The sequence below is a fragment of the Sapajus apella genome, unplaced genomic scaffold (assembly GCF_009761245.1).
Source record: "Sapajus apella isolate SASKATOON/1434 unplaced genomic scaffold, GSC_monkey_1.0 scaffold190, whole genome shotgun sequence".
Taxonomy (NCBI): domain Eukaryota; kingdom Metazoa; phylum Chordata; class Mammalia; order Primates; family Cebidae; genus Sapajus; species Sapajus apella.
In genome coordinates, this window is record NW_022437130.1 from 656,722 (window position 1) to 671,412 (window position 14,691).

The window sequence follows — 14,691 nt, forward strand, 5'->3', positions numbered from 1 at the left end:
AATCCTTCAAGAACTAAGGCTCATAAACCCCTCCCTTTTTTCTCTTTTCTTGTTAATTCTCATTTTAAAAGAGTTTGGTATGGTTTTAAAGTTTCCACTGAACCTCTGAAGGTGGCTTATGTCTCGACTCCTCTTCTAGGACTGGTCATGAGCTGAGAAGCACAGAGGCAAAGCATCTCAACATTACAAAACCCCCAATCTTCAAGGAAAGGAGCACATTACCATGGAGCCAGAGGACTCCAAAGGACCTCAGAAAGCATTTAGCCAAACCCCCTGATGCAGGAAATAAATGAGAATTTAAGGCTCAGATGGGTTAAAGTGATTTGTCAAGGTCATAAGAACTTGTCAGTTCCAGACTTGTAGTCCAGGGCTGCATCCTTTTGTAAACCAGAAATGTCTGCATAGAAAGGATTAATCCAGAATATCCTCGAGACTGAGTATGAGAGAAGTGACCTGTATGGTGGTAACTGAACAGAGTGCTTCATACCAAATAGAGGTTGCTGGTGCCTGCACTGAGCTCTGTGTCCTGGGCACCATGCTGCTCTGCTGGGCTGGACAACGTGGGCCGGGGTGGCCCATGGCTTCCTTCCTGCTGCCCAACTGTCTTGGGGTGAGGAGGCGAGTCTGGCTCCACCTTGATGGGAGCCAGCAGTTCCGGGACACTGGCATTTTCTCGGGGGGTACTTGAAGAGGTCGGTGTGGTGATGTGTGCTGCTAAGTTACTACTGGACGTCAAAGCCAGTGGGTCTTCACTCAAGTTCTTCATGGGCAGAGCCACCAGACAGCCTAACGCTCCTGTACTCACAGTCTGCACATCATCCACACTGAAGCTGCCCTGCTGCAGAACCGAGGCTGCTGTCCCAAGAACCAGAGGGCTATCCAGGCTTGGGGGAATATCGCTGTGGGCCACCAGGACCAGGGGTTCCATCGGCCCTAGGGAGCTATTATTATTAGCAGGGAGGTTCCCTCCCAGAGAGGAGCTCACAGAAGTGACGTCAATAGTCAGGATTCCGGAGTTCAGAGCCTCGTCTGACCCACCTGCAGAACCGCTAGCATTGGCAGGTGTGTCAGAGAAGAGCGCAGCAAGATCCATGTTAGTGAGCTCGCTTTGACCTGGGCTGCCGAGTTCATTGCTGGGAGTAAGAGAACTTGGAGCTTCTAGCTGAGGTAAGAGATCTGAAAAAAGAAGGAATACACTCTGGTTACTTTATGACCTCGAAGACTGAGTACTTTTATTTATGTCCATGATGTTACCAAATGATGTCCCAAGGAAGCATTGACTGTCCTGTTCCCACACCCTGAAGCTTGGTTGTCACTCAGGGCAACTGACACACACCCCAGGAAGGGATAGGAAGGGACGCTGGCTGACGTCAGACACTTTACGTACGTGTCTCGGATCCTCAGGCTGACAGGGCTTTTTCCAGGGGAAACAACTGGAGAGAGATTAAATAACATTTCCTAAGGTCAGGCCAACTGCTAACAGCAAGAAGCAAGGTAAGATTTGCATCCACGTCTTACTGGCATCAACGCCTGTGCCCTCTCCCCTCCCGGTGCCATGGGAGCTGCCTGAGAGGACCAAACCTTTCCACAGCACATCATCCTCAGCTGCCAGTTACTAGCTGGCCTGTGCTCTGAGAATATTTTTGGAATTAGCTTGTCAGCTCACGTTTGCTAAACTCTCTGCTCCACAACCAGTTGCCACTGCAAAACCAACTCCAGCTATATAGGGGTGAACAAAGACAATTTTGGCTGCCTGGAAAAGCCTGGACAGGCCCGAAGTTCCAGTCTAGGCGATGCATAGAACTCGGACATCAGGACCTCCAGGCAAGCTGGGGGCCCCCTAGACAGCGCTTTTCCTCATGAGTTTTCCCTCCCAGGGCTTCATTGGTACAAAGGGATATTTCCCCATCAGGACTGCATGCCTCCTGAGGGTGGCAAGCCCATCTGCCCACCTCTGTCCTTTCAGCCCCCATCACAATGCCCAGCCCTGATGCAGCATGTAATGATTCTAACAGGCCCTTCTTCATCTGGAGTCTTAACTTTTGGTCATAATGCACTTTAAATATTTGATTGTTATTCAACTAAGTAATTTAAATAATCAGCATACCTTTGGGAGAATAATGGCTTCCAAACAATTTCAACGCACAGGCAAGTTTAAGGTTTGTATACAAGTACATGACAATTACACCAAATCACAGGATGCTTCAAGCATCAAGCCAACAGTAAAATGAGAGCATAATGAATTTGGGCAAAAGAGCCAAATAAAGACTTGGTGTCATCCTTTCCTAAGGACTGTCCTGGCAGCTTCCTGACTGTGGCAGCACCTGGCCCAGAGGAAAAGTTGCTCTCAGTTCTCTGGTCCTATTTCTCCCACACTAGCTGTTACTGACCCCAAACTCATACCTGCAGGCTGTGTTGGTCAGAGTGTCTATTATATTTTATAATGCAAATCTACAAAAAAAATCTATTCTAGACAAAAAGAAAATCAAATTCAGGATGTATCTTTTTAGTTGTCATATTACTGTAAAGCTTAAAAAAAAGCATCAATATAGTATCACTTCTTCAATAAATATCCCTTTGTACCAATGAAGCATTTTGAAAGAAAACGGTAGTGATCCTTTGGCGAAATTTAAAATGGAAAACCATGTCAATTTTTCAAAACTTTCTAAAAATTCCCTTGACTCTCTTAAGGACTCAGCTCCCTGTGAAGAGAACATGAATAATCTCAGTGCAAATGATATCCATTTATTAATAAATTTCCTATTTTACACTTTACTAATTCTATAAACATTTACTACTAGAGACCAGACATGTACAAGGGCCAGATATTAACACAATCACTAAATAAACAATAGTTAGCAGAGCATCTAACAAAACAGTCATGATCACCACAGTTCAAAGCCCAGCCCCAGCCCTTCCTGCAGGTATGACCCTGGCAAGTCCTTTCTATCTTGGTTTAATCAGAGACAAAGCAATGAGGACCCCACTCCCAGGACCACCGTTATGGGGACTGAAACAACCCATCAAGGGCGTGACGTAATCCCACAGTTAACTGGGCGTTCTCGAGGGCCTGTTTTTCACTAGGCCAAATGGTGACACGTGGTCTTCTACCACTGATAGCTGGCAGGGGAATGACACATACATAAGTCATTACTGCAGGAGAAATTCAAGCCTGGGATACACAGGCTGCTACAGAAGAGGGTCTCACATCCTACCAGAGTTTAAGGAAGCACATCTGGTATAACCTTGGGTCTCTGCTGACTTCTGAACTGGCCAGATCAGGAAAAGGGAGGTGTGCCACAAGAGGGAACAGCCAAACAGGGGAGAGGCCTGAGTAACGTTGTCTCACAGAGCGCTGAGAGAGGGGGGGGGCCCGGTCAAAGGGCCTCTGTGAGCAAAGGTGACACCTGCCAACATGAATCAGGTAGCACACACATTCCCTGTCCTCAAGACACTGCTGAAGCCAGAGGGCAATTTCTTTCAATACAAAGCAGAATGGCAGCTGCTGTAAACTGTGAAAGATCAGCATTCTAGATCCCAAGGAGGGGCTTCATGACCACTTCTAAAAAGGATCACAAGAAAACAAAGGTCACAAACCTGCCCTGAGCCCAACCCCTCTGTGTGAGGCACTGAGGCCTGTCCCCTGCCAGGGCAGCAGCTGGGACACAGAGGCACCACAGGCCAGTGCTCTGCTGTGGTGCTGCCGGTTACACGGGTGATGTGAGGAGGACCCAGTTGGTGACACACACAGCCTCTACGGACTGAGCAGCAGAAGTAACTCTACAGCTAGCTAGGATGCCATCAGCTAGGCCTAGTGACCACCACACAATGCCCCAGAGAGCAGGGCACATGGACATGCTCCCTGGAGGGGCTGCCACCACAAATGCCAGGCATTTCTACATCCTGGACTGTGGAGAAGGCCTAGTGGGGTAGGTTTCCAAGTCCCATGCCACAAAGATGCCCAATGACCAGGCAGTCACACGTTCAGCATTCACCTCACAGGTTGCCAGGCCACCATCACTTTCCCCTCTAACTCTGTCCTCTCCAGCCCTTGCTCCTCCCAGCCCATTCCTGAAACACAACTCTGCTCTGGCCTTTGTTAGTTGGAGAGAGAAGAGCTGAGGCAGACAGAAATGCAGGAGGGACAGGGTCAGAATTACAGACAAAAGTCCTACTGGGAGACACAGACTTAGGGGACATATGCTAGGGAAAGTCAACAAAGTGAAACATTCTTCCAGGAGAGCACTTCAAAGACATGGGAGAGGCCGAGCACAGTGGCTAATGCCTGTGATCCCAGCACTTCAGGAGGCTGAGGTGGGCAGATGGTTTGAGCCCAGCAGTTCAAAACCAGCCTGGGCAACATAGTGAAACTCTGTCTCTATTTTTAAAAAATGCAAAAATTAGCTGGCTGTGGTGGTGCATGCCTGTGGGCTCAGCTACTCCGGAGACTGAGGTGGGAGGATCACTTAAGCAGGCAACTGAGGCTGCAGTGAGCCATAATGATGCCACTGCACTCCAGTCTGAGTGAGAGAAGGGGATCGTCTCAAAACACAGAAGACATGGGAGAGATTAGAGGGTCAAAGGCAAGAAAGTGGCAGAGAGAGTACAAAAGAGGCCACGTGGCTTGGCAGCCATGCCCACAACCCCACTGCCCGACGCCTTCCAAGAGGTGAAGAAAGAACGAATGGCACTGGCACTATTCCCGTTTCCCGCTGGCAAGCAGCTCCCCACAGGGGCCATGACAAGTGCAGACCTTGGCGCCGGCTGTGCTGTCGGACCATGTGCGCCTTCATGCTGTGCTTGGAGGTGAAGAGTCTGTTGCAGGTAGAGACTGGGCAACGGCTTTTCGGAGCACCCACGTCTTGCACGTGTTTCTTAGAGTGAATGTACAGACTGCTACGAGCGGAGAACCTCGCACAACACCCTGGAACAAAAAGAGTAGTGAGCGTGAAAACTGAGGATCACCAAGGAACCAGGAACAAATGACACTTCCTCAACAGATCCGAACCACCAGACCTGCACTTCGCACCCTGGCCATCAGCAAGGACAGAGACCAAGCACCTCTAGGAGTAGCATCATGAGCAATTCAAGTCACATGCAAACAGTTTTCAAAGAGTAAGAGATAACAGTTAAACCCACAGGGAGATTTTAAGTCCTACCTCAGCTATATCTAAGCAACCTCTGTGCCTATTTCTTCACCCACTACATGGGGATGTCGAGAAGATTAAGTCAAATTAAGTATTAACTGCTTAAGCATTCGGTTGCAAAAAAAATTAGTCTAATCATCTCGATTAAGCTATTACCATAAAAAAGGATGACATTTAGATCTGGAAACTATCTCAACAGATCACCAAAGCCAGTCCTTTCACTTTCTCACTGAGACACTGATGCCCACGGAGACTGAGCGAGTGTCCTAGAGCCCAGAGCTGGAATCTCCTTGCTTACACGCCCAATCCACTTATGTCTCTGAAATGCACACAGGCATCAGGGGAAAAACAAGATACATACAAAGCTACAGTCACCTCCCTCCATGCACTGGTTTTCCACTAAGCTGGAACTCTGCTCCGCACGGGCATAGGGAGGAGACATGGAGCTCTTAGCGGCCAAAGGCCTGTGACCCGATAGGGGCAAGTATAACACCCAATTCCTGCGATAAAGGGCAGAATGAAGTCAGGGCCAACAACGAAGCCTGCGAGCAGCAGAGGACACTGCAAACCTCCTGAGAAGGTAGAAAAGCGGTCTCCAGAGTATGCAGCATTTGAGGTGACTGAGCCACCCCACAGCAGAGCAGAGGGCACTCCCGTCACAGGAGCTACCCAGCCAAGGCATGGGGGCATGAAGGGCAACAGCACAGGCGCCCCAGCCTGAGCTCCAGTTCAGCCTCTTTCCGCAGTGTGGCCTCAGACAAGTTATTTATCCTTTTGCAGGTCTCCTTTTTCTGTTCTGTGAAATGGGAATGACACCTACCTCACAGGGGCTGAGGGCCCAATAAAGCCATACCTGCCCATCTGTATGTGCCTAAGCAAATGAAGCGAGCAACGACACACCTGAAGCACTTTCTCAGGATGGGGAGGTGGTACTGTTGGAGCACAGAGTGTAAAGGAGAGATATTTCAAGGAAAGAGGCTATGAAGATAGGATACGGCCAGATGAGTAATAGCCTTGGCTGCCTCTGAATGTGGTCTTGAACTATATTTTTCATTTTCTAATACAGCTACAAACTCATTTCCAGGTCAGGCTCATTTAAGACCGTCTGGGAAGCACAGCAGATGGTCCGACGGCCCAGGCTTGCCCTGCAAGTACACCGTTTCCTACACATGCCCTGCTCACCACAGCACACAGGGTACCCTGGAACGCCCTTTCCCAGCTGGGTCTCCTGATCTCTAGAAACAGGTCACAGAGCAGAGGCTCCGAGCACATCTTCTGTTTACAGCCTTCCCGATGGCAGGGCCACACTACAACAGGATCCTTGCACGCTCTTACCAGCACTGCATTTCCACTTTTTAAAGTATTTGCTAATTCCAAAGGTAAAAAGAAATATATTTCATTTTAGTTTGCAGTATTTCCTGTGAGAACCAGGAGTGCCATCATTTCTCCACATGTACTAACTGCTGGCTTTTCCAAATTCTGCCCATATATTGAGATCTGTGTTTATTCTTTACAAATCTAAGCTGCATCCTGGGACAGGCAGAAGGGGCCATCGCTGACAGATCTGTCTGCAAAGCTGCATTCAGAGAACAGCCAGGCGCTCAGGTGGACAGCCAGGTGAGCACGAGGCTTAGCAACACACGAGACACAGGCCTCAGCACACACACCCCCAAGACTGCCACGGTGCCACCCAGCACCTGCCCTCAGACACACTCCCGTCTGTGGCCCTGTCCTCTCCTACTCCTGTTACTATAAAAAAGGTAAGTTTGCCTTTTATTTTTTGTTGTAGAACAGTTCAAACATGCACAAAAGTGGGAAAAAATGGTGTCATCAGCCCCAACTATTGCCCAACCCCAAGAATGATAAACTCTCAGTCCAGCTAAAAGGTTCTAGGCTCCTCCCACCAGCTCCGGCTCCATCTCCACGTACTCCTCACACACCACGTGAGAAATGCCCCCTTTCTCTCCTAGCACAACGCCTAGAATTGCCGGAAGAAACAGAGCTCTACAGAAACAAATGCCCCATCCTCCTCAGCCAACTCCCACCTTTCCCCTTTCCCCACTCACCTCTAGCAGAAGTGTCAGCACAAACCATCCCTGTCTCCCACTAAGGCCACCTCCCAGAGCACCAGAGCAGGACTCTGCCTGAGTGACCCCACGGAACCTCATCCATCAACACACCAAGACGACCCCCCAAGTGGCACTGAGGCATGTGTTCCCTTGTCCTGGCTCACCCTAGCACTCCAAGTGACCCCCACTTCCACACATCCCCTCTCACCTCAGCACTATCCCCTCTGGGCTCTTACTGGCCCTGCTAGTACCCATCCCAGCCACTCCACCAGAATCTGGGGCAGCCCCAGGGCCCTGTCCTAGGTCCTTTTTAAGAAAATCTAATAGCAATCATAACAACGACAGTAACTGACATACATACTGATATTTTCCATGTGCTCTAAACTTAGCAACCAATCCAGCCCTTGGAACAACCCTGGAAGTTTATAAGGAAGAGGCACAGAGAGCTTCAGGTATTTGTCCAGGCTCCTAGAGCTACTTATGTGGAAAACTTGGGACTCGAATCCAGGTAGTCTGACTCCAAAATTCAGACTTTTGATCGACTACACTACTGTCTCTCCTCCACTTATACTCTTCCTTGATAATTTCATCCACTTTTATGGCTTAAACAATGACTCAGGTGCATCTGCTTCGTTCTCTGCCTGGCCTGCTCTCCCCAGCATCGGCGGCACATCCCCTGCCCTCTGCTCATGAGATGCACAAAGATACTGAAAACATAACACATCCAAACCAAATTCTGCTTCCTCCAAATCCACTGAGACACTGACCCCAACTAAAACCCAAATCCATCACCACACACTGTGACTTCTAACTCCCACCTCTGCCGTCTATGCCCTTTCTCTTTTCCAGTTAATGCCCCCATCCAGGCCCATCCCACTTCCCCACATCCGTCTGCTTTCAGTCCTGAAGCCAGAATGAGCCACAACTCAAATATCATCACATCGCACGCTTACCCAAGCACTCAAGCCTGCCGCTCCTGACCCTGAGAGGCTCTCCCAGGCTGATCGGCCTCCAACACCCACAGGATGTGGCCGGTGCTCTTTCCCCTTCGTCAGCTGACTATGAAGCCATTCTCACCCCAAAGAGCAGTCTAGGGGAACCCTCTGTGCCCCTGCAGCACCCTACGTATTACCTGTTCCCCTGTCTGCACCAGCTGACACTCTGACAGAAGGAGATGTGTCTCAATTACACCACTTGTATATATGGTCATTTTGTTCTAAGAGCTGGTCTCAGCTTTAAATGGGTCGTTATTATCCTCTTTTCCAGATAAGGAAACCAAGGCCCAGAGAAGCAGCTTGCTTGAGGTTACCACTTTAGGGAGCGGTGGAGCCAGACTTTAAATCCATCACCACTCGACTTGTCCTGGCTCACTGCCTCCCAGTGCACCTGCAGCCCTCAAGTAGGGCCAGCATGCACAGGTCACACAGCTGATTTCTAGCAAATGAACTGAGCCTTCAATGTTTTAAAGGAAAAAGCCTTTCTAATACCCCTTTTAAAAAATCAGATTGGGCGTGGTGGCTCATATCTATAATCTCAGCAATTTGGGAGGCCGAAGCGGGTGGATCATTTGAGGTCAGGAGTTTGAAATCAGCCTGGCCAACATGGAGAAACCCCGTCTCTACTAAGAACATAAAAATTACCCAAGTGTGACGGTAGGCACCTGTAATCCCAGCTACTCAGGCTGAGGCATGAGAATCACTTAAACCAGTGAGGTGGTGCTTGCAGTGAGCCAAGATCGTGCCATTGCACTCCAGCCTGGGTGACAAAGCAAGATTCTGTCTCCAAAACAAAACAAACAAACAAACAAACAAACAAAAAGATTAGTGTAGCTTTACTGCTGTCTAATCACAAAATGATTGGAGCCACAATTCAAACGTGATCTCAAAAGTACCTACCATTTACTGAGTCCGAGCTCCATGCCAGATGCATAAACAAGCATTTTCTACATTTCACCTAATCCTCACAGCCACCAAATTAAACAGGTAACCTAACTAGAGCCACAGATCTAGTGAGCAACAGGGCCATGAGTGAAACCACATCTGATTCTCACATCACCGCTCCCAAAATAGTACAATTAACTCAATGAGATAAGTAAACATAATGCTGCAACTTATATTGAATCAGTCTTTAAGCAGCTAACACTTACCTTTAAATAATGGAAACTTAACGTAAATGCTGGCATGGTACTTAGTTTACTGCTCTAAGCAATGTTTTAAAATCTACCTTCCACTGGACACTCGAATGGCTTTGTGCCTAGATGGGTTATACTGTGGCCTTTCAGATGCTCTGCTCTCGTGAATGATTTCCCACAGCCTTCGACAGGGCATGTAAACCTCCGGTCATCGTCATGTTTCCTGCCAGACAGAAAAATAAAGGCACTGTGATTCTTCACACAACTCATGGTGATTCTTTAAAATTCTACAAAATATACCAAAATATCAATTTTGCATTTATAAAAATGATCGGTACATTTCAGAAAATCTTAATTCTGTCTTTAATCCATGTGAGCAGATTTGCAATTTAGCTACCCCATAGTTAAAAATTCTACTTTAGGCTGGGCACAGTGGCTTATACCTGTAATCCCAGCACTTTGTGAGGCTAAGGCAGGCAGATCACAAGGTCAGGAGAGCAAAACCATTTTGGCCAACATGGTGAAACCCCGTCTCTACTAAAATACAAAAAATTAGCCGCATGTGGTGGCAGAAATCCCGTCTCTACCAAAATAAAAAAAAAATTAGCCACACATGGTGGCATGCGCCTGCAGTAGCAGCTACTTAAGAGGCTAAGGCAGGGGAATCGCTTGAAGCCGGGAAGTGGAAGTTGCAGTGAGCTGAGATTGTGTCAGTGCTCTCTGGCCTGGCAACAGAGTAAGACTTTATCACACACACAAAAAAAATTCTACTTTAATGACTAAGCGGACCCCAGAGTCACACATCAAACAATTAATACTACTTTAATCTAAGAACAGTGGAGTCCCAAATGTATTGATGAAGGTATTTAACTGTTTAGAAATCCCCATGATCAACAAGTTTTCCAGCAATAGAGGGCCGTGAGAAATGTGCAGAGCACCAGCTGCAATGCTAAAAGGACTCTCTTAAGCCAATTTGTAAAGACTGCGTCTTTTCCTAAGTGACATTTTTACATTAAATCCTCAAAGGCCAGGTGTGCAAGCACAGAAAAACCACCAAATCTCTCCGAGTCTCACTGTAAAACAGGGAGAATAAGAACATCAGCTTCAGAGTTGTCGTGAAGATAGAAGATCTATGTAAAATGCTGGGTGTCACCTGGACACAGCCTCCAGGGTTGTCATTACACCAAGAAAACTTGTAATTACGTGAAGAAAGCTTATTCTACAATGTTAAAAAAGTTTAAAAAACTGGAACTATTTTTTTTAAAAGAACAGAGTATGCCAATTAAGGTTTTTTAAAAGCATACATAGAAAAAACTGTCTTCAGGTGATGAGATTTTCTTTTTATAGTTTTCTGAATTTTCCAAATTAACAAAACTCCTATTTTTTTTTTTACAACTTAAAAAAGTCTACAGACATTTCATTCATCAGTTTCTGCTGCTGACAAACCACTCATTTTCAAAGCTGATAACGCAAACCCACATGTAAGGATTACCTTCTGTGCCTCAGAAGTTTGGACATGCTGGTGAAGGTCCAACCACAACTGTCAGAGTCACAAACAAATGGTCTTTCACCTTATAAAAGAAAAAAATTACACAGCATAAAATTTACAACTCCAACAGCTACAATGAAAACAAATCTCGGATCTGAATGCTGTGCGTTCCCTAGTGCATTACCTGTATGGCTCCGCAGGTGAATTTTCAGCCGACAGGCTTTATCATACTGCTTGCTGCACCCAGGAAAGGAGCAGGAAAAGAGCTCCTGTTCCCTGAAGTGGGCTCGGTTATGGGAAAACAGGGCACTCACTGTGATGAATGTCTTCTCACAGCCTAAACAAGGAAAACACAAACCCTGCTCAAAGCGTGGCAAAAATTATACGACACAGCTAATGCTAGTCACACCCACCAGACACTGTTAGCACTGAAGCAGACAAGGAAAAACATGACTCAGAAGCACTCTCTAAAAAGGGATGACTGTTAATGCTTGGCTTTGTGATCACCACAGGAAGGTGGCTAATGGCAGCCAATAGGCACATGCTGGCCACCTGTTGTGACATGACTTGGAGATGAAGCAACTAATCAAGAGAAAGTCCTCTGTTCACAGCCATCTACTGGCACAGTTAGTGTACCTTCCATGAACTCAAATGTTAATGCTGAGACCCAAGAACCCCAAGAGGGAAACCAAATACTGAGAATCAAGATTTTGTATGGTAGAGTTGATCTTTGAAAGGTTACAAACCACTCTACTAGACAGGATTTTTCACCCCCTGGGGGTGATATTGCATTCTCTACATATCCAAATTTCCTCCCTGACACCCTTCAACTGCCAGCCCGGTCCCTTGCTATTTGGCTTCTTTTTCCTTTTGCCATTTCCTTAGGATTCTCTGCTTTGTAATCTTCACCTCCATCCTAACCCCCAGCCACAGCAGCCAAGCCTCAGCAATTCCACAGCAATGCTGCTCTTCCAACAGAAACATTCAGGGCTCCAACAGGGTGGATAATAGGAGGCTACAGGATGTTCAACAGCGGTTTTTGCTGCAGCTCTTCCCAGAGCCTTTAATGAGATACCATCATGCCCATGAACTTCCACACAGATGTACATGGCATAACACTGCCCGAAAGTGTCAGCCCAAGGAACCCTACTTTCCCCAGCAACATCTAAACAGGAAATGCTGATCTTTGGCCTCAATCTAGTCCAAAAATCATCCCAGGGTATTTTGGGCTTTGGAGTGTTCACACACTTGGTCATGTAAATCTCAACACAGACACTCTGCCTTTGCAAGAACACCCTGCACTCCCATAGATAATTATGCCCTTTGGTTCTCCCTCTGCAATCTCACCTGCTAGAACTTCCACCACTCCCACTGCCTGGCTTAGGCCCTCAGGAAACTCAGGTCTGGGCCCTCTGATGATGCTTCACTGGTCCTGCTCCTGCTTCCAACCATCTAATCTCATCTCACACAGGAAGTCTCAAGACTGGGCCAACACAAAACCCTCAGGGGATCTAATGCCTGGAAGCAGGCAGGGTCCCTGACCTTCCTAGTGGCATACACAGAACGATACTCTTTTAGCAGGGAAATAGCCACCATCAGATTCCCAATAGTGTATGACTGAAAAAGGCTTTGAGCCAGTGGCCTCGAGCCACGTTCTCTCTGAAGAGGGATGCACAAGACAGTCTACAGGCATATGCGAGGGAAAAAAATAACAAACTCCATTCATAATTTTCATCTCACCCTTTCAAAATTCCTGTTTGAGGACATTATTAGAAGAGCTGTATGCATATACACGTTAGGGGCATGCTAGGCACACGTTCCAGTTTCTGTTTGAATGACTGCTCCTTCTTCCTGGGCCCTCACCACAGCCCAGGGATTCCACCTGGGCTCTGCCATCCAGCCCACCCCATTCTCTGCCTTCCCAGGCAGGAATCCTCTCTGGCCCTTGTGGAGGAACCCTATCCCTGTGAGAGCAGGGAAAGCTGCCTACCCTGGTGAAGAGCTCACTGTGTTGGAGTCCTACATTCCCAACAACTGCAGGTCAACAGAGTGGAGAAAGAACCGGCAGCGAACTTTATTCGCGATGCTCGGCCCCAGTCTCTTCATCTGTAAAATGAAGTTTTTAACCTTCACAGACGGCTAATTTTTAAAACTTCACAAGACTGTGAAGTTCAACGGAAATCAAAGTATAAAAGACACAAAAGCCAGGATGTGCGCACACCTGTGGCTATCCCCCCAGCGTGTTAAGGTCCTGAATCTGGCCACATTCATCTCTGCTCCTCCAGCATGGTGTGTGCACCCCGTAAATAAACGACGAGACTGAGGAAAATAAGGACCCGTCTCATAAGCTCCGTGCCACTCTGTGGAGATGCGCTGCCGCTTTCATCAAGCGCAATCAGGTTAAGGAGATCTGCTGCCGCCACCTTTGGGAAGCGCAACTGTGGTGATCTGCGCTACCGGCCGTCGAAAACACTTCAGCAAGGCAGGGCCAAGATCTCAAATGGAATGACATGGAAGGAGCTAGAACACAAACCCCGAAGAGCCTGCGTGCCCGGCTTGCTAAGACCTGGCAGGCCTCTCTGGGGGGGCGGACGTGGCACCCCGGCCTGCCTGCAGCACCGCGCAGCCCGCCCGCCCCCCGAGCGCGCGGTTACCGGGAAAGTCACACTTGTACGGGCGCTCAGGCTCGAAGTGGCTGCGCTGGTGGGAGCTGAGCTTGGCCTGCGTGTGGAAGCGCTCCGAGCACACCTCGCACTTGAACAGGCTCTCCTGCTCGTGGCCCTTCATATGCGCCTTGAGGTTGTAGACGGTAGTGAACTTCTTGCCGCAGCCGCCGACAGGGCAGCCAAAGGGGCGCAGCTTGTCGTGCGACTGCAGGTGCCGCTTGAGCTTGTAGGACGTCGTGAAGGCCCAGCCGCAGCCCTCCAGCGGGCACTTGAAGGGCCGCCGGCCCTGGCCGCCGCCGTGCGTGAGCAGGTGCACCTTGAGCTGGTGCTTCTTGGCGAAGGCCAGCGTGCACTGCGGCTCAGGACAGCGGTAGCGAGGCGCGCTAGGGCCGGAGGCCGGCGGCGCGCGGCGGGGCGCGGCGGGGCCCGCGGTCGCGGGACCGGACGGCGCAGTCAGCGCGAGGACGCCGCGGTCGAGGCGCACTAGCAGGTCCTGACTGCTGATGGTGACGGCGCCCGCCGGGACTGCTACGGGGCCCGGGGCAGCGGCCGGGCCGCTGGGGCCCTGCTCGGGGCGGCTCGCGGAGTTGGCTCGGGAACTAGGCTCGGCCTCCTGTGACCCGGCTGCCTCCGCGGCGGCGCCGTGCGGCACTTCCAGCAACACCACGAACGAGTCACCGTCGCTGTCGTCCTCGGCGGGCGGCGGGCTCGGCCCGCAGGCCTCCCGGGGCCGCGGCCCGGGCCCGCCATCTTCGGGGCCCCGCACCAGTAGCAGGCGGCGGCGCACTGGGCTAGGGCCCAGCGACGCTGGGGCCTGGCGGAGCCGCCCGGGGCCGCCGCCATGTTGTCCTCCGCGCACGGTCGGGGCGGGGAGCAGCGCCGGGAGGTCCATCTTGAGCCCAGCGACGGCGTCGGAGCCCTTTCGGACGCAGCACAGCCCGCCCCGCCCAGGTGTGCGCGCGCCGCTCTGGGAGGCGATCCGCGCCGAGGCCCGGCGCAGAGTCCGGCTCGGAACTGCGCGTGCGCGGGCGCCGCGGGGCAGTGCGCTAGGCCTGCTGGGCCGGCGTGACGTGGGCGGGACTGATGGGCGCCGGGGTAGGGGCGGAGCGCCGGGACGGACCGGGGTTTGGGGCGGGGCGCGGGACCGATGGGAGGGGCTAGGCTCCGAACGCTGAGCGCTTTTCTCTGG

At 50.0% G+C, this 14,691-nt stretch overlaps 1 protein-coding gene across 6 annotated transcripts in view; it reads right to left on the reverse strand.

Annotated features, from left to right (window-relative positions):
- The window catches only part of ZXDC (ZXD family zinc finger C), a 38,218-nt gene extending 23,740 nt beyond the window's left edge, over positions 1-14,478 (reverse strand). For 3 of the 6 annotated variants that reach the window (XM_032269221.1, XM_032269220.1, XM_032269224.1), the window contains exons 1-6: positions 13,491-14,473; positions 11,021-11,173; positions 10,840-10,918; positions 9,440-9,570; positions 4,754-4,924; positions 488-1,176 (exon numbers count right to left, since the gene is read on the reverse strand). In XM_032269221.1, the coding sequence (XP_032125112.1) occupies positions 488-1,176; positions 4,754-4,924; positions 9,440-9,570; positions 10,840-10,918; positions 11,021-11,173; positions 13,491-14,394 (2,127 nt within the window). In that variant the 5' untranslated portion in view covers positions 14,395-14,473. Of the gene's footprint in view, positions 1-222; positions 1,177-4,753; positions 4,925-9,439; positions 9,571-10,839; positions 10,919-11,020; positions 11,174-13,490 lie in introns of all 6 variants that reach the window. The other 3 variants (XR_004265617.1, XM_032269223.1, XM_032269222.1) reach the window with 3 other exon arrangements.
- Between the last annotated feature and the right edge of the window lie 213 nt (positions 14,479-14,691).